At 63.3% G+C, this 17,896-nt stretch overlaps 1 protein-coding gene across 2 annotated transcripts; it reads right to left on the reverse strand.

The window, feature by feature from the left end:
* Window positions 1-184: 184 nt before the first annotated feature.
* On the reverse strand, window positions 185-11,561 carry LOC310920142 (transducin-like enhancer protein 1). 2 transcript variants are annotated; one of them, XM_083879922.1, is made up of 20 exons: window positions 11,480-11,561; window positions 10,815-10,963; window positions 10,091-10,154; window positions 9,581-9,625; window positions 6,069-6,131; window positions 5,896-5,970; window positions 5,148-5,343; window positions 4,669-4,685; window positions 4,390-4,494; window positions 4,201-4,245; window positions 3,775-3,930; window positions 3,375-3,501; window positions 3,104-3,288; window positions 2,955-3,031; window positions 2,454-2,703; window positions 2,016-2,263; window positions 1,635-1,782; window positions 1,403-1,553; window positions 1,011-1,087; window positions 185-823 (listed from the first exon to the last, which is right to left on the reverse strand). In XM_083879922.1, the coding sequence occupies exons 1-20, from the start codon at window positions 11,501-11,503 to the stop codon at window positions 716-718; spliced, it is 2,310 nt and encodes a 769-aa protein (XP_083736048.1). In that variant the 5' UTR covers window positions 11,504-11,561; the 3' UTR covers window positions 185-715. The 2 variants fall into 2 exon arrangements, with proteins under 2 accessions (XP_083736048.1, XP_083736047.1); XM_083879921.1 differs by having other exon boundaries at window positions 4,669-4,691.
* Between the last annotated feature and the right edge of the window lie 6,335 nt (window positions 11,562-17,896).

Here is a 17,896-nt window from a genome sequence, read left to right on the forward strand (position 1 = left end):
TCTGCACTGGCGGCACCGCAGAGCCGCAGCACCTCTGCTCTGTGCCCACAGTGCCAGCCCTGGCTCCTGCTCCCCACCACAGCCAGAGCTGGGCTCTGCCCACAGAGGAGCTGCCTCAGACCCACCTCAGCACAGGAAAGAAGCAGCAAGTTGTGACCAAAGGGGACAAAGCTCCTGTCATGATCTCCCTCCTCCTCACCTGGCTCCATCCCATTCCCACAGAGCATCGAGGCTACTGCCCAGGATAAGGCACAGCTGCCTTTTTTTTTTTGGTTTGTTTTTATTATTAAATACACCCTGGGAGGCACACAGGGAAGTGAGGCCAGAGCCCATCCACCCTGCCAGGCCCAGAGCCTTAAACAAATAAAAACCCCACAACAAAAAGTTAAAAACAAAAAATAAAAAAGCACCCAAACAAAACCCCTAACAATGCCAGGCCTCCCCCCCCATCTCCAACTCCCACAGTCTAGATTTAGAAAGAAACCCACAAAGAACAAAACAAGGAGAAAGTCCCTAGGAAATCCACCCCGAGCAGCAGCCTGCACGATGCCTGGCCACGGTCCCAGGGCCACCTCCACCCCTCTCGGCTCTCCTCCAGCTGGGATGCCACAGCCACTGGCTGCACGTTCTTTGGGAAGTCAGCAGCAGGGCAGGTAGAGTCCACCTGTCCATCCACGTGGACGCCTGCCTGTCCCGCAGTTGGCACCTCTGGGGCTCAGTAAATGATCTCGTAAACTGTCGCTTTCTTGTCCCCTGAGCCGGTCACGATGAACTGATCGTCCGTGGAGATGTCGCAGCTGAGGACGGAGGAGGTTTCCTTCGACTGCAGAAAACAGGGGTAAGCACAAGAAGCAGCCCCAGAGCAACCCCAACTCCTTGGGGACCCGGGGAGGTTTGCAGGGATGAGTTTAGGGGGCTTGTTAATCACTGACACATAATTAGAGCTGGTTGTACTGGGCAGCTCCTGGCAGGCTCACCCCCAGGAACCCCCCACCCTGCTGGCTGCTCACCTGGAAGATGCTGGCTCCATACGGCGTCCGCCAGGCGTTGAGCAGGTTGTCCTTCCCCGTGCTCACGAACCACTTCCCTGTGGAGGGACAAAGCAGCCTCATGTCACTAAACCAGACCCAGCAGCTGGATCCCAGCAGCAGATCCTGCCCAGGCTGGGAAACACATAGAGAGGCTGCCAACCACAAGCCAAGGGAACACAAAGAGGAGTTTGGCTCCAGCAGCCAGCACTGCTCCAGGAGGGATGGATACCCCTTCTCTGTCATCCACCAGGGACAGGGCTGCCAGGACAAATGCTTGCCCCCAGTGCAACGAGCCCTGTGACACATGGACAGAAGTAGAGGTGGCATCCATGAAGCTCCAGAGCAAAGGGGACCAGGAGAGGAGTGCCTACCACAGGAGGCGAATTTCAGAGAGAGGACACAGCTCTCGTGGAGGTGCAGCTGATACTTGTCGGGTTTGGTGACGTGCAGGATCTCCACGTTGCTGCTCTCCATGCCCACTGCCAGCCACTCTCCCATGGGGCAGTAGCCCAGGGAGAAGATCTGAGGGGACAGACAGGCTCACACCATGGCCCAGCAGGTCCCAGCTGGCCCCAGGGTGCTGCCCCAGGGCTCCAGGCCTACCTGGGAGCTGAAGTCGTGCTGCTGCAGCTGCCGCCCCTCCCGCAGGTCCCAGCAGCGCACGGTGTTGTCCAGCCCCCCTGTCCACAGCTTGGTGCCATCGTTGGAGATATCAATGCAGCTGGCACCGTCTGTGTGGCCTTGAAACTGCCTGGGAAAGAGGGGGATGGAGAGGGGGAGGGCACAGCTGTCAGGGCAGCCAGCACCTGCAGCAGAGTGTGGGCAGGGCAGCACCCAGCAGTGATGAGCTTCAAGGACAGGTGCTGTCCCATGGCCAGGGTTAGACAGAGAGAGGGGCAGGGACATTCTGCAAGGGACTGAGTGGTCCCTGGCCCGAGGAGTCCCCAGCAGTCCTGCCCATGCTCCCCCCTGCCCCAGACTCACCTGACCAGTGTCTGGTTCTGCAGGTCCCACACCACGATGTTGCCGTCGCTGCAGCAGGAGAAGCAGACTTTGGCGTCAGGGCTGATGGCCAGGGCGTAGCAGGCAGGGGCAGAGGAGGTGAGCTCAGCCTTGATGCGGGGCGTGGGGGCTGCCAGGTCCCAGATGGACAGGGTGCTGGCCTCCCCCCCCACGATCAGGCTGCGGCCGTCAGGGAGCAGCTTGCAGGAACGGATGTAGTTGTCACGGTTCTGAACGGGGGGACAGGCAACAGGGCAGGGCAAGGAGGAGACAGTGAGCACACAAGGTCTTGCAGGAGACACATTTCCTTCTCTCACTGCAGGTGTGAAAGGCCTCTGCATCCCCTCCACTGCAACAGGGGCACATTCCCCTTCCCAGCCCCAGCCCACAGGCATTTCTGCTCCTCCTCCTCCTCCTCACCAGGCAGTCCAGCTGAGCCACGGCCGTCTTGGTGCCCGGCTGCCCCACGTCCCAGACCTTGACACAGCCCTTGCCTCCGGTGTAGACGTGTCTGGTGGAGTTGCTGATGGTGACAGCACAGACCACCTCGCCGTGGGTCAGGGTGTGCAGCTGCCGCGCGTGCCGGGGGATGCCGGAGCCGATCAGGGCGTCGGGGGGGAACGGCACCGGCTGCATCTGCCCGTCGGCGCTGACGTGGAAGGAGTAGGCACTGCAAGGGAGCAGAGCAGTGAGAACCAGAGCAGGATCCTGCCTGGACAGTGGCCGGTGCCACACAGGATTCAGTGGGTCTGACACAGGCAGGAGAGTTTGGAGTCAGATCCACGAGCAGAATACACCCGGTGATGCCAGCTGGGCACACAGCAACCACAGCCCAGGTTTCCCCCCAGGCTGTGCTCCCCATCCCTGCTGCCCCCAGCTTGTCCACACAGCCCAGCTTCAGCCCCACCCTGCCCCACTTACGGCTTCCCCGAGGTCCCCACTTGCATGCCGGTCACCAGCCCTGGGACACGCATGTGTGGGTGCGGGTCGTAGCCCACCTGGAGGGGACAGTGGGTCAGAGGGGCTCACACTCCGTGGCCCCAGGGCCCCACGGGGACGAGGTCACGCACCAGGGGCGAGCGCCCGTAGCCAGCGGCTCCCACGGCGGCCGCAGCCCCGTTGAGCTGTGGGGACATGAGGTGCAGGCTGGCGTAGGCACCAGTCCCGGCCACGTCCCCATTCACCGCAGGGTGGGCCAAGCCAAAGGCAGCTGAGTAGGGGCTCTGCACTCCCAGCGGATTCCTCAGGCCCAGGGCTGGTGGGGGAGAGGCAGAGTGAAGGGATGGGGCTCTGGAGACAGAACTTGGAGTCCCACTCAGGCCCCAGGGGTGCCAAGCTCACCCAGGGGGTCCACGGGGACCTTGGCAGCGGTGGGGCGAAACTGCTGGGCACTGCTGGAGCCTGGGAGGGTGTCACCCTGGGAGGTGGGGGTGCTGGACTTCAAGCTGGGCGTTCCTGCCTTCTCCACCTGCCAGGAACAGAATGGGGAGGTGGCAACGGCACCATGCCCCTGCCAGGGGGTCCCTGTTAGCTCCCCCTCAATGACAGCCCAGCCCACCCAGCGCTTCAGGGTCTGTGGGAGGGGATTCGAGCTGAGATCTGATGGAGCAGGAGCCCCTCCCTGCTCCTCCAGCACTTTGCCCCATGGGTTTAGAGGCAGAGGGACCCATGTCTGGCCACCCTGACTGCCAAGCCTGGGCTGCAAGGACACAAGCACAGGCCCCAGGTGAGTCACACATACCGTGGGTGCATCCTTGCTCCGAGACGGGGACGTGCTGCTGGAGGAGGCCATGGAGGTTGGACTGAGGGGCATGGCCTCCTTCCTGCCCAGTGGGACCTTCTCCACCCCGTTCTCCCGAGATGAGTAGGAGTGGACGCTGTGCGGGGAAGAGGGGTCCTGGGGGGAGAGGGAAATCAGCAGGGAGAAGAGCAGGCAGGAGAGCAGAGAATTCCCAGGTTATGGGGAGCTGATGGCTCAAGCAAGGGCCAGGCTCCCAGGCTGGATCCTGGGGCTCATTGCTGCTGCTGGTGAGGGTCAGGGAGCACAACTCCCACTGGCACCTCCCTGTGATGCCCACCTCTGCCTGGAGCAGCCTGTTAGCCCCACCCTCAGGGATGGACAGCTCACACTGACCCCAGACCCCTCCCAGTGTCCCAGCACACTGACCTCATCCACCACCAAGTTGTCTTCACTTTTGTCTGCATCGCTGCCCTGAAATGAGGAGCATGGTTGGAGCCAGAGGGGCTGTAGCCACCCTCACTCCTGCCTGGAGCTGTGCCAGAGGCACAGGCAGCTCCACTCATCACCCCACAGGAGAGGATGGGGTCACCCCAAGCCCCCCAGCCCCGGACTCACATAGTCTGTAACAAAATCCTTCTCCTCCACCTTCCTCTTCTTGCTGCCGCTCAGGTACTCGGCGATGGCTCGTGCGCGCTCCCCGTTCGACAGAGCCAGGGAGCTCTGGGATGAGGGGATGCAGTGTCAGTGGCTGGGAATGCTCTGCCCAGCTCCTGGGACAGGCAGCACCAAGGCAGGGCTGACTGCAGGAGCACGGAGGGCTCCAGTACAGCCCTGTGTCCTGACCACAGCCGCTGCTACCACAGAATGGTGAAAGAGAAAGAAAAAGGCACTTACGGGGCCGGGGTCTCGGTCTGTCGCTGTGGCAACGCAGAGGAGCAGCAGGAGGAGGAGGAGGAGGGAAAGGAGGACATGCTGTGTCATCACCAAGAGCCCCACAGGAAAGTCACCCACTTCACCCATGGATGCTGGGGCGTTCACAGCAGGGCCAGACCAGCACAACAGCAGCAGGGTGGTCCTAGGCCCCCCCCAGGGAAGACTCTGCACCAGCCCACCTCATCACCCTCCCACAAGGGTGCTGGTCAGTGGAGGATGTTCCCCACCCAAATCCCTTGCAGCTGCAAGCCCCCTGCCCCTCCAGCCCAGCTGGCAGTCCTGAGGCATGGACAAGTGGCCCCCACCCAGCTCTGGCCCCCACCCCAGGAATGTCCAGGTCAGAAGGGCATGGGGAGCAGAGGGAGCCCCAGGGCCCAGCACCACCTGTTCCCAGGTTCACTCAGATCAGACACCCCAAGTTCTGCCTCTCCCGCACTCACCCCTGGACTCCGTGTCATGGACTCCTCGGTCATCCTTGGCGAGGAGCTGGGCCTGGGCCCCCAGTGCCCCCGAGAGTGCCAGAAGCCCTGAGGCACTGCTGAGGCCAGCGAGGCCAGTGGGCTGCATTCCAGAGGGGTGGGGGGTCAGCGGGATGGGGGGAGCATGGTGCGAGAGGTGCTGGGTCTGGAGCTGGTGCTGGGGAGGAGAGGAGAGAGCAGAGTCGAAGGGCTGTGCCAGGACAGCTGCTGGGCAAGTGAGGGGCAAGAGGCAGCCCTGGGTCAGTCAGCAATGGGGCCTGGGTGTGGAGGGGCAGGGCAGGCACCCAGGGTGCCCCCAGTACTGTTCTGAGGGCCACCGTGTCCCTCCCACCAACTCCTCCCACCCTGGGCTGGATGGGAGACCTGCTGCAGTCTCGAGGCAATAATTGAGTGGGGATGGTGGTGACCCCACTCCACCCAGGCCACAGGGCATCAGGACACAGTGACACGTGCCAGCCACCACCCCCACCCCCAGCTGCATCTCCTGCATCCCGAGTGCTGCTGGTTTGCCCCCACACCAGCCTGGTTTGCCCCTCTCCTCCCCTCAATTCAGCCACGAGTGGGAGAAGGCACGAGGGGCAGGGGCTGCAGCCAGGGGCAGGAGGGGGCTCAGCCCAGGGATGGCAGGAGCCCGGGAGGTGCCATCAGGACAGAGCCCCTGAGCCCTGCCCTGGAGCGGCGGGAAGGGGCGGGCAGAGGGTTGACGTACCCCGATGGCCGCGTTCAGGTCGGTCATAGTCACCTGCTTCGCTCGCTCCACAGCCTGGACCACCTGCTGCTGGTGCTGTGGGGAGAGAAGAGTGGGGCTGGGGCAGGCTCCTTTCTTTCTCTGGGCCCCAAAGGAGCTCTGCACAGCTGGCAGGGGCCCGAGGGCTCACCCACCTCCTGAGACAGGAACGGGATGAGCTGGGCGCAGATCACGTTGAGCCGCTTGGCGATCTCCGTCTGGCAGGGGAAGAGAGACAAGAGCCCATCAGGGCAAGGGGCAGAGCAGACCCCACCCTGAGAGACCCCAATGCTGCCAGGAGAGCCCCCTCACCACGGGTGCTTGGCCTGGGAAGTTTCAGGGTACTGACACTCAGCCCCAAGGGCTGCTGCTCAGCATTACAGAGCAGAAACACCCTGCGGGGACAATTCCTGTTCTAACAACACCCCTTTCAACACCCAGCATCCTCCATCCCCACCCTGGGAGCCCTGGGACGGCTTCCAGCTCCTCCCCTGCCAGGGACATGAAGCCTCCCGGCCCATGCCACCGAGGCCACCCCCAAGCAAGCCACCAGGCCACCAGCCGCGACCCTGCAGGGTCCCCCCTGCCCTCCACAGCCTCCTGCCGGCACCACGCCCACGACTTGCCGCCCTCCCAGCCCACAGGAAGCCCTGGAGAGGTGCTCTCCTTCCAGCTGCTGTTTTTCTGCAACACTCGAGTGCCACTGGCAATCAAGAGCGCAGAGAGCGGGGAGGGAGGGCAGCGTCGTGCTGTGCCCTGCCATGTTCCCATGGCACCCCCCTGCCAGCTTCAGGGCCCCCTGTTCCTATGGCATTCCCCCTTTCATCTTCCAGGACCTTCTGTTCCTATGGCACCCTCTTTCATCTTCCAGGCCCCCCTGTTCCTGTGGCACCCCCCTGCCAGCATCCAGAGACCCGTGTTCCTATGGCACTCCACTTTAATCTTCCAGGACCCTCTGTTCCTATGGCACCCCCCTGCCAGCTTCCAGGACCCTCTGTTCCTATGGCATTCCCCCTTTAATCTTCCAGGACCCTCTGCTCCTGTGGCATCCCCCTCTCATTCCAGGACCCTCTGTTCCTATGGCACCTCCCTGCCAGCTCCCAGGGCCCCCGCCAGCCCCACCCTGCACAGCTCCGGCGAGAGGAGAGCACAGACATTCAGCCAGCCCCAGCCTCACAGACACAGCCCTGGAAAGAAGCCCCAGAGGCTGCGGGGACAGGCTCCTGCCCCGGCTGATGGCCGAGAGAGCAGACACTGCTCCAGGCAACAGCGGAGACGCCCACGCAGAGCTGGGGATGGAGATCAGCCGCTCTCCCTAAACTCTGGTGTGGGAGGGATCCCTCCACTCCAGGATGGGCAAGGGATGGCCCGGGCACAGGAGTCCAGGTAAAATGCTGTCTCAAGCCCTGAGGAGCTCCCTGTCCACCCTGGTGGGGAGGATGAAAACACTGTGGAGCCAGCACAGGGCTGAGAGGAGAGGGTTGAACCCAGACCCCTTTATCAGCCCCCAGAGGAGACCAAAGGCTGAAGGGTCCCAGGGACAGAACTGACCCCCGACTGTCCCTGCCAGGACCTTGGGCACACCTCCCACGCCCAGCTGGGGCAGGTGCTGAAGTGCCAGGGTGAGGGGCCACAGCACTGCCCGGCTGGTGTGGGGACACAGACCCGGGGACACCCTGTGCTGCCCTCCAGAGCAGCTGCCGACCTGCTCTTGGCAGCCCCAGAGCACAGAAACAATCTGGCACCTGCCCTCACTTCCCCTTCTGAGGGAGGAAAAAAGAGAAAGAAAAGAAAGGAAGAGGGGGGAGCAAGGAGATTTGGCAGCCAGCAGTTCTGGGAAGGATTTAGCTGTCTCCCGGGGCCGGCAGTGATGGATTCTCTTCCCTAATGCACTGATGGGCAGCAGCTCCTTGGGGAGAGCTGCCTCCAATTCACTCGCACTCGTTAATGTGCAATTTACTGGCACTTTAACGCTCTCAGCATGAAAAATGATCACGCTGTTTGCAGCCCCCCCAGCCACCAGCACCGTCGCCTCCCCTCTGGCTCGCGGTGAGCAAGTCCAAGGCCAGGCAGATTCGGGGAGGTGGTTTTACAGAAAGCTACAGGCCCCTTCCATGCCAAAAAACAAAGCAACAATAAAAAAAAAAAAATTAACGTCTCCTGCTCGTTCCTGTCTTGATCCTCTCCTGCCAAAGCCTGTGGCTGCCTGGAGAGCTGCACCACCACAGGCAGCCCCCAGCTCTATTTCCCTCCAAACAAACCCAGAGCAATCCCCACGCCTTGGCCCTTGGTGCCAGCACTGCTGAGCCCCTGGGGAGCCCCTGGGGACACGGGGGGCAGCAAGGACAGAGGCCACACCACGGCACTGCCCAGCCTCTGTCCTCCGTGGCCATGAGCAATCACTGCCTCGGGGGCTCTGGGATGCTCAGGACCTGCCTTTGCCCGTGAGCAGCGCAGGATTTGGGGGAAGGGGAGGAGAGACAGCGGCCCAATCCTCCTCCCAGGGCAGCGATAACCCGCGGCTCCCGCTCGGCAGTTCCCGTTGCTCACACAATGGCCGCTGGCTGTCAGAGCAGACTTACGGGCCCTTGTTAAAAGTGCCGACAGCTCACTGGCCGGCGGCCAGCGGCACCTGGGGCTGGCAGAAAACACGAGCCTGAGAGGGCTGGGAGAGAACCAGCAGCCAGAGGAGAGGAGCTCGCAGCCCTCCAGGGAGAGGGACCCTTGGCATCGTCCCTTACAAGGAAGGGCAGTTTCACACCTCAGCCTCGGCAGGGCTGCCGGGATAAAGAGAGCACCCCAGAGTGGCGGAACACCCTCCCAGCGGGCACAGAGCTGGCCAGGAGTGGCTGACAACCTGCCCTGTGCTGGGGACAGGGTCCAGAACCGCCTGTGCCCACCCGAGCCGCTCCCCCGAGCAACAGTTGGCGTCGGCGGGCGCGGGGCGGGCAGGAAGGCGGCGGCAGCGCCTCGCCAGCTCCTCCGCAGCCTCTTTAAAAATAGATGAGAAGAAACCTTCTGTCTCAGAGCAGCTGGTGACCCGGAGCTCGGCACAGGGGAGGAAGGGAGGAAGGGAGGGAGTTGAGGAAGGGAGGGAGGGATGGGGAAGCGGTGAGGGAGGATGCGCAGCCCTGAGCCCCCGGAGAGCACACCCTGCACACACAGCCCAAAACCCTTCTTTCTCCTCAGAATGCTCCTGGCCCCTGGGCCAGTGGGCAGCAGACAGTTGCAAAGGTGTCGAGCCAGAGCCCATCAGCCTGCTGTGACCCTGCAGCCCACCCTGCCCTGAGGAAGGAGCCAGTCTCCTTCCCAGCAGTCACCCCATGACCACTCACAATGGGTGTGAGCAGCCATGCAAGCACAAGTCCTCCACCACTGCTCCCTGCCTGACACAACAACAGCATCACAGTCCAGGCACGGCACCCTGAACCCAAACCAGAGCACAGATGTGTGTGGAGAGCTAAGGAGGCAGCCAAGGTGGTGGCACAGAGCAGAACAAAGCTTCCAAAGCACAGGGAAGGGGATGTATCCCCTGCAAGCACAGCCTTCCCTGGGCTACAGCAGGGAGCAACCTCCTGTGTCATCTGTGAGGAGCCCAGATGGCAAAGTGGGGAGAGGGAGCTGGGACCAAGGAGGTGGACAGAGCTCCCAGCCCAGCCAGACTCACCTGTTTGTGCATCTCGATGTTCAGGCCATAGGACATCTCGTAGTACTGTGAGGGAGAGAAGGCAGCATCAGCACGGCTCTGAAGACCAGGGGAACTCACAGGCAGAAATCCTCTGTGGTGCTGGCACATCAGGTCAGCCTGGCCACAAACAGTCACGGTGTGGCCAGGCCATGGGGACAACACAGTCCCCAGCTCCTCTTCCAGGAGCAGAGGATTCTCTGGCACACGGTGCAGCCCACAGGATGGACACAGCCCTCCCAGGACTCCTGCAGGAATGGGGACAGCCCACACAGGAGCAGATTTGCCACCACAAGCTGCGGCAGAAACTCCTGCACCAACACCACAGCTCTTTTTGGGGGAATACCCAACAGTAAAAGCCTCAGGAACCAGATCCCAGGACCTGGCCACACAACCCAAAAGCAAGGGGAAGGCAAAGCATCCCTGCATGTCCTTTGATGGTTCAGAGGAGATCCCACACCACCCTTCTCCTTTCAGGTAGAGCTCACTAACCATGACATAATGACGCTGGATTTCTGTTTTTTCTGTTGCCAGCTTTTCACATTCTAACTTCAAGCTGTAAAAATAAAGAGGAGAGAGAAGGAGAAGGAGCAACCCCTCCTTGGTCCTCCCAGTGACAGGATGTCCCTGGCTGGACAGGGCACAAGCCCTCCCAGTGTACCAAACACTTCAGCCTCCTCAGCTTCAATCCCATCTCCCAGCATAAGCAAGAAAACCACCTGAAAGAGGTCGGGGAGGGACTGATAAAGAGGAGATGGACGGCAAAGGGATCTGGGCATCAGGGAGCAATTTGCACGGACTCTTAAACCCCCTCCCCAGCATCTGTTTCCCAAATGGAGTGAGCTGCAAAGCTTAGCTGCATTTCAAACCTTGCTCTGCCCCGTGCAGTGTGGGGAAGGGGAGGTGATCCTGGACAGCAGCCTCACGGATCAGAGGGACTCCAGGTCTAAGGGATGGCTCTGGCTCAGCCCAGGAGCTGGGTGCTGAGAGCCAGCACCTCCTCCTAGGGCTTTTGGCAGGCAAAGGCTGAGTTTCCCCCACAAACAGAGTAATTTCAAGCTACCAAGGTGATGCTTGGCACAAACATCCCCTGGAGGGACCAGTCCAGCAGCCACACTGGATGGTGCTGCCCAGTGCCAAGAGGAGCCTGTTGCTGCCCAGCACCTGTGAAGTGCCCTGTTCACACTCTGGCATGTGAACTCTGGCGGCTTCTCACCTGTGGTATTGGTTCTGCAGGAACTGGAATTCCTCCTTGATGCGATCCAAAGTCTCTGGGTAAGTCAGCTTGAGGGACTGGGGGGTGCTGGGGATGGCACTGGCAGCAACAGCAGCTCCTGAGGCAGCAGAGGGTGCCTGGAGATGGGCCTAGGCAGAGATGGGACCTCCAGGGTCACTGCTGCTCCCAACAGGGCTGGCACATCCCCCAAGGGTTCCCTGCACCCGGGGAAGAGGCCACGGGCACATCTGGGAGAGCAGCACATGCAGGAGGTTGCACAAAGAGTTATTGGAAAGGAAACTGGTCACAACCAGGCACCAAGAGCCTTGTCAGCATCATTTTGGCCACTGAGCCAGAAGGGATTAATGCCCACGGGTGGCACCGGGCATGGCACAGACCTGATGGCCTGTCCTCACCCCACCACCACCCAGCTGAGCCCCCTGCCTGCCCATCACCACCGTGCCCTGGTGAATCCTGCTCCCAGCACCTCACAGAGCCCAGACCCGCAGCGCTGGGGCTCAGCACCGCTCTGGGAAGAGTCACAGCATCGCTCCTGAACATCACCCACAGTACAGCAGCCAGCTGTCAGTGGGCACCGAGTGGGCACCCGGGGTTTGGGGACACGGGGGGCCGTGCTGGCAGCGCTGCCAGGGGCCGGGGCTCACCGGGGGCCTGTTCTGCGGGAACATCCTCGGCACCGGACAGGCCCGGGACCCTCCGGCCGCGCGGGCCCCGCCGCAGGCTCGGGACGGGCCTGGAAACAGCTCCCAGCTCCGGATGAGGCCCTGGAGAAGAAGCCGGGGGTCACCGCCCGGCGCTGCCGGGGGCGCGGGGCCCTTCGGGAGCCACAGCGGAGCCCCGGAGCCCCGGCCCCGCCCCGGCCCCGCCGCGCCGCGCGCCCCGTTCCCGGGGGAACCGAGAGCCCCGGGGCTCCCCCCGGGCCCGCCCAGCCCCGGCCCCCCGCGCCGCGCAGACAATGGCCCCGCCGCCGCCCGCCGCAGGTACGGCCGCGGGGCGGGACCGGCCTCGCCGCCGACCCAGCCCCGAGCGGGGCCGGACCCCGGCCGGCGGACACCGAGCCGAGCCGAGCCGAGCCGGACCGGACCGGACCGGACCGCCGGGACGGGACAGAACAGAACAGGACGGGACTCACCGCGCTGCGGGTCCCAGACCCGGCCCCGGCCCCAGGCGCGCACCCCTGCAGCGGGGCGGGCCGGGCCGGGCCGAGCCGAGCCCGGTGGAGCCGAGCCGAGCCGAGCCGGGCCGAGCCGAAGCGGGCCGGGCCGGGCCGAGCCGAGCGCAGCCGAGTGGAGCCGAGCCGGGCCGAGCCCCCGCCCCGCCCCGCCCCGCCCCGCCCCCCGCGCGGCCGCCGCTCTGCGGAGCGCGATCAATGAACGGGCGCGAGCGCCAGCTCCACGTGGGGCCTGGCCCGTGCGGGCAATCGCCCCCGCCGCCAGCCAATGGGAGAGCGCCGAGGGCGGCCGCCCCCACGTGGGACGCGAGGAGCTGCTTTCCCATTGGTTAGCCCCGGCCCGGCCGGCGCGCGGGGTGTCAATCAAAGGAGGCAGAGCGGCGAACGAGGGGGCGGTGCCGCGGTTTAACCCTTGCGGGGCCGGGGCACCGGAGGGGACCGGTAGGGGACCGGGGACGGGCCGCCCCACGCCAGATCCCGGGGCACGGCCCCTCCCAGCCCCCCGGCGAGACCCCCGCCTCCCGCACCGCAGTTCTGCCCGCAAAACGGAGGCGGGATGCTGCACCGGAGCCGCCCCGGGAAGCGGCAGCTCGGCTTAGGGGCTTTTTGCTGGTAAACACAAGAAGTCGTCGTGTCCCGTTCCGTGTCCATCCGCCTCCTTCTTGGTTTTGTTTTTTCTTTTAATTAAGAAAATAAACTAACCGACACCACCCACACATCCCTTCCCGGGCTGCAGGTCCCGCCTCAGCGGGAATTCCCTGCACCGTGTGATGGCGGGGAGCAGCAGCATCCCCCTGCCAGACGGAGCTCCTGGGAAAGGCTCCGGGGCCAGCCCGGTTTTTCAGCCCCAGGAAAGGGGTACGACAGTCCCCAGTCCCCAGCTCCCCTTGGGATGGGCAGATACTCGGACTGGGAAAGGGACGCCCTACCACAGCCCCTGCATCCCCAGCAGAGCTGTCATTGTCCTCCCAGAGCTCCCCATCCTTCGAGGTGCACACAACCCACTTGGGTTTCCTCGTGGATTTTCTGCTGGTTTTGCTCCTCTCAGGGAGATCGGCGGTTGCTCGACATTTTCTGCTGCTGCAGGTCAATCCAGGCTTACACTGAGCAGGAAATAAAACATTTGAGGAGCAGCAGCTGTGAGGAGTCTGCCGGCCTCTCCCCCTGTTTAACCTTAATCCAGGGAACAGGCCAGCAGCCCTTTCCTCCTCCCCACAGCTCCATCCTCTGGTCCTGTCGCCGTCCAAAGGCACAGCTCGGCTCAGGGGACAGATTGTGGCCGGCCAGGGACTCTGGTTGCCAGCAGAGCCTGCAGGGTACGGACTGGGAGAACCAGAGCCCCTCCCCAGCGATGGTAACTTGCCTCCAGCCCCTGGAAGAAAAGAACAATAACGATCGTAACCTCGACAAACCCACTGAAACAGAGCAGGGCTGTGCAAGGGCCACCCTGAGCCTGCCCAAAGGACTCGGCAGTGCTGATGGGGGTGATGGGCTGTGCTGGCCCCTGGGGCTGCCAGCAGGATTTTCCAGCTCCGAGCCAGGTTCTGCTGCCTTTACTGAGTCAAGAACCACCCTCAGCCCCACGGTGGGAAGCCCAGCTTGTTTAGTCCCATTTTGCCCAGTCTGTTCCCTGGCAGATCCGGGATTTTCTGAGAGCAGCTGCGATCTCAGATGGGAAATCTCCTGTTACTCGGGCTCTGCTGAGGGCAGGCAGGGAGAGACTCCCCCACTCCGGAGCTGGGGATGCCCCTGTTCTCACTGCACCACTCTTGGCCCCACACCAGCAGCCAGTGGGGTTTGTGCTCTGGAGAGAGAGGGGGGAGCTGCCGGGGAGAGCAGCAGCAGAGCTCTCTCCCAACCCTTATTATATTTTAAAATGTAATAACAGCACGATGTCTATTTTCGTAGACAGAACAGATCATTTCTGGAAGAGGCCCATAAATCTCAAACAGAGGGGAAATAATTTGGCCAAGGTCATGTTAAGGCAAAATATTAAAATAGGAAAAAAAAAAAAAAAAAGCAGCTTAGAGCTGGACTGAGGCACCATCTCTGTTCTAAACCTCCCTCCCCAGCCTGGGAACCCAGTCCCCCCTGCCCTTCTGCTTCCCAGCATTACACCACGGGGCTGAGAGGGCCAAGATAGATGTGAGGGCCTGGCTGAGTGGAGACACCAAGGGAGAAGAAGAGAACAGGGACCCCAGAAAGGGCCCTGGCAGGATCCTGCTGATCCCTCTGCCCCAGGGGCAGCCCCCTGGAGCAGCCCCTGCACACTGTGCTGTGCCCGGGGAGGCCTCAGGCACTCAGGAAATGGGACTGTGGCTGCAGGATCACCACAGTGATGGCAGAGGTAGAGAAACACCACTCCAGCATTGAGGAGGAAAGTCCTGTCACTGCCATCTCCTCTCACCATCAGTCCCTCTATGCCATCCCTGGTACCGGGGCTCTGTCAGGGCCACCCATCATCCCTCCTGCTCACACTGTGTATATCCCAGCACGGGCAGAATGGGGCGGGGAGAGGCACAGGTTTGGCAGGCACGGCCTGGCCCTTGGCACATTGTGTGTGTCCAGCAGGCAGAGCTCTCACAGGGACAGGCCGGGAGCTCGGTGATCCCTGCCCTGACCGGAGGGACCTGCAGCCACGGGGGGCTTGGCAGAGCGGCTCTGGTTGGGTAGAAATGCCATGGCAGAAGTCCGGCAGGAAAGGACCCAGGAACATCCCCCTCACCCGCAGCCACGGGTCAGAGCTGCCCCTGAGCAGGAGCCAGGGCCTGTGGGGAAGGGCCAGGGCCTGTGGGGCAGAGCCAGGGCCTGTGGGGAAGAGCCAGGGCCTGTGGGGAAGGGCCAGGGCCTGTGGGGAAGAGCCAGGGCCTGTGGGGAAGGGCCAGGGCCTGTGGGGAAGAGCCAGGGCCTGTGGGGAAGGGCCAGGGCCTGTGGGGAAGGGCCAGGGCCTGTGGGGCAGAGCCAGGGCCTGTGGGGAAGGGCCAGGGCCTGTGGGGAAGAGCCAGGCACCCCGCAGGGCTCGGGGCTCAGCAGCCAAGTGCTTCCCGAGAGCACGTCCCTGGCAGCGCCGCAGCTCCGCGCGGCCCCTGGCAAGCGGCAGAAAACAAAACTGCTGCTCGTACCCTCTGGCTGCTTCCCCGGGCCCGGCTGCCAGCTCCCCGCACGCCAGAGCGGCCCGAGCGGGGCCGGGGCTCCTGCGGGGCGGGGACGCTCCAGAGGTGCCCCCAGAGCCTGCCCTGCCCAGGGACATCCCCGGGCAGCGCCGAGCGGAGTGACCCGGGACAGGCACGGGCCAGGACAGGTTCTTTTCTTGGCCGGTGGTCTGGTGAGAAAGAGGCGACATTTAACAACCTCCCCCGAGAGTGCTTTCCTCTCTCCTTTCCTCCTTCTGCGCCAATTTAATTTCTTCTATAGCTCCCTTCTTCCCTTAGTGAGATCAAAGAAATCCGTGGAACCGGGCACATTTCAGCGGAAACGTCGATTAAAGGAGTGGGGGAGGCAGCGCTGGTGGGATCAGAGAAGGAGGAGCAGGAGAAGGAGGAGAAGGGAGGCTGGAGGGAGCATCCGGATGCACGCAGGGAGGACGGGCGGATGGGGCAGCGCGGGCGGCCCCGGGGCTGGGGCGGCGCTGCGGGGCCCGGGGGCTGCTCCGGCCGGGGCTCCGGGGCTCCGCTCGGCGGCTCCACCGGGCTCCTGCTGCCCCCTGCCGCCCCGGCGGGACGGGACGGGACAGTGCCCGCTCCGGGCCGGTGCCGCGGGGCCGCTCGGAGACCCCAGGCCGGATCTGTCCCCGCGGTCCCACCGTGCCGGACCCCCCAGCCCCAGGGGCCACCGCCGGCACCTCCGCACGTCCTGGCCCGGCACCGCCTCCCCGAGCACGCCACGCTGAGGGGAAAAGGCCCACGCGGCTGGGCTGCCCTCGGGCAGGGGCTGCCAACATCCCCCTGGAGGGTGCGATGGCACCGGTGTCCCCCAGCGCATCCCCGAGCCGGGGCCACCTCAGGCCCCCGAGCCGCGGGCGCATCTGGCCGCGGCATCTCCCGTGGCTGCGGTCCAGGCAAGGGGATGTTTAGGGGATGAGTAACATCCTTCCTGGCAGGGCCGCTGCCCGCTCCTGGAAGCTGCTGCAGGCACAGAGGAGCTCAGCCCCTTCGCCCGCCTCTTGCCCCGCTCAGCCGGGGAAAGAAGCCAAGAACGAGGAGAAAGCCGGGGATGGGACCGGGGCAATCCAAGCCCGTGGGATCGGCACGAGTGCCAGGTGCCAGGGAGAGGGAGGGAGGATGCTGCGTGGCACGGTGGGAAGCAGCCAGGAGGCACAGGTTGGGGGAGGCAGCTCCGGGCCCCCTCCAGAGCAGGGCTAGAAGCCAGATCCTGGCTGTGTGCTGCCAGAAGCAGCTTATTTTGGAAGGGAGGCGTGTTGGCAGAGTGCTTGGTGCGTGGAGCTGCTGACGCCGGGGAACAGGACAGCTCTCATCAGGTCCCAGCCATGCCTCGCAGGCCAATGCTGCTTGGCTTCAGCCTGCAGCAAAATCTGCCCCGGCACAACCAGGACTGGATCCCCAGCTCCTGAGTCACCCACTTAAAAGGGTGGACACTCCAGTCACAAGTCATCACACTGCCCAGAGCCACAAGTCACCCTGAACGCCAGAGGGGCTTCCTGGGACTCACCAAACAGGGTGGACAGAGCTCTTACCCGCTCTGACCCATCCGCTGAGGTACAAGGTCAAGCCTTGAACCAAGAGAGGCAAACAGGCTTCATCTCACCCCGGGACCTTGCTTCCCCTCCCCTCAGCTCCCAGGAGCCCAGCCCAGCCTCTCCAGGGGCTCAGATCCTCAAGGCACAGGGTCCAGCTGGAAGCTGCAGCAGCACTGTCAGGGTGCTGTGGCATTCAGCCATGACCAGGTCTAGGATGGATCCCAAACTTCACAGCAGACAAGGGACCTGCTTTGCCTTCCCCAGGTGCTCTGCTGGCACCCGTGGGGCCTCAGAGCCAGCACAGGCAGCTCCTTGCCAGCAACCCCATCCCTCCAGAGATGGGCCAGGGAGCACACCTGGAGCAGGCTGCTGTGCCTGGACACGGCTCAGGAGATCCTGCAGCTTACATGTGGCTTGGCATGCCACGAGTTTGGTCAGGTCTCAGCCCATCCTGCAGTGGGGCACAGCTGTGAGCCGGGGGCTGGAGCAGCCCAGCTCCCAACAGGCAGCAGCCGGCCTTGCCCCTGGGAGCCGCACACTGCGGCATTGTGGCCCGGCTGGTTTTTCCAGAGATGCATCCAAGGGGTGCAATCAGATCTCACGGGAAGGGAGCAGGCACGTTCCTGGCTACGCAGAGGAGCTGTCGAGGCAGTGCCAGGAACTGGGGCAGTTGCTGGGCACCGCAGCAGGCCAAAGGAAAATCAAGCAGGCAGCTCCCAAACCTGGGCTGTGCCTCACTGCCCAGCTCCAGGAGCTGCCGAGCCTTTGCAGAGCTTTGTTTGCAAACCCTGCGGCAGAGCTGCCCTGCCCTGGAACTTCCTCCAGCTTTGTTTTACACCAACAGATATTAAACAACCAGCCTGGAGGGCTGGGATGGGGGAAGGACCCTGCTGGAGGAGCAGGGAAGTACTTTGTGGGAAGGCAGCTCTCAGAGGAAAACAGAAAAGTAGCGTCAGGGAAAGGGAGTTCCCTCCACACAGGGAGGTTGTTTTTGATCAGGGCTTGTCTAGACTGGAGTCACCCACACTGCACAAGCACATCAACACCACGCAGCCAGCCCAGGGCTTCCTGCTGGGAACAGCAGGACAGAGGAGCTGCAGTCACCAAGCAAGGGCAAGAGCTGACCCTGGCACTGCCCATCCCACCCCTAAAGGGACTGGGGGGACCCTCAGGCTTCCAGGGTGCTGCCTCGTG

The sequence above is a fragment of the Zosterops lateralis genome (assembly GCF_965231275.1).
Source record: "Zosterops lateralis genome assembly, chromosome: 29".
NCBI classification, from domain to species: domain Eukaryota; kingdom Metazoa; phylum Chordata; class Aves; order Passeriformes; family Zosteropidae; genus Zosterops; species Zosterops lateralis.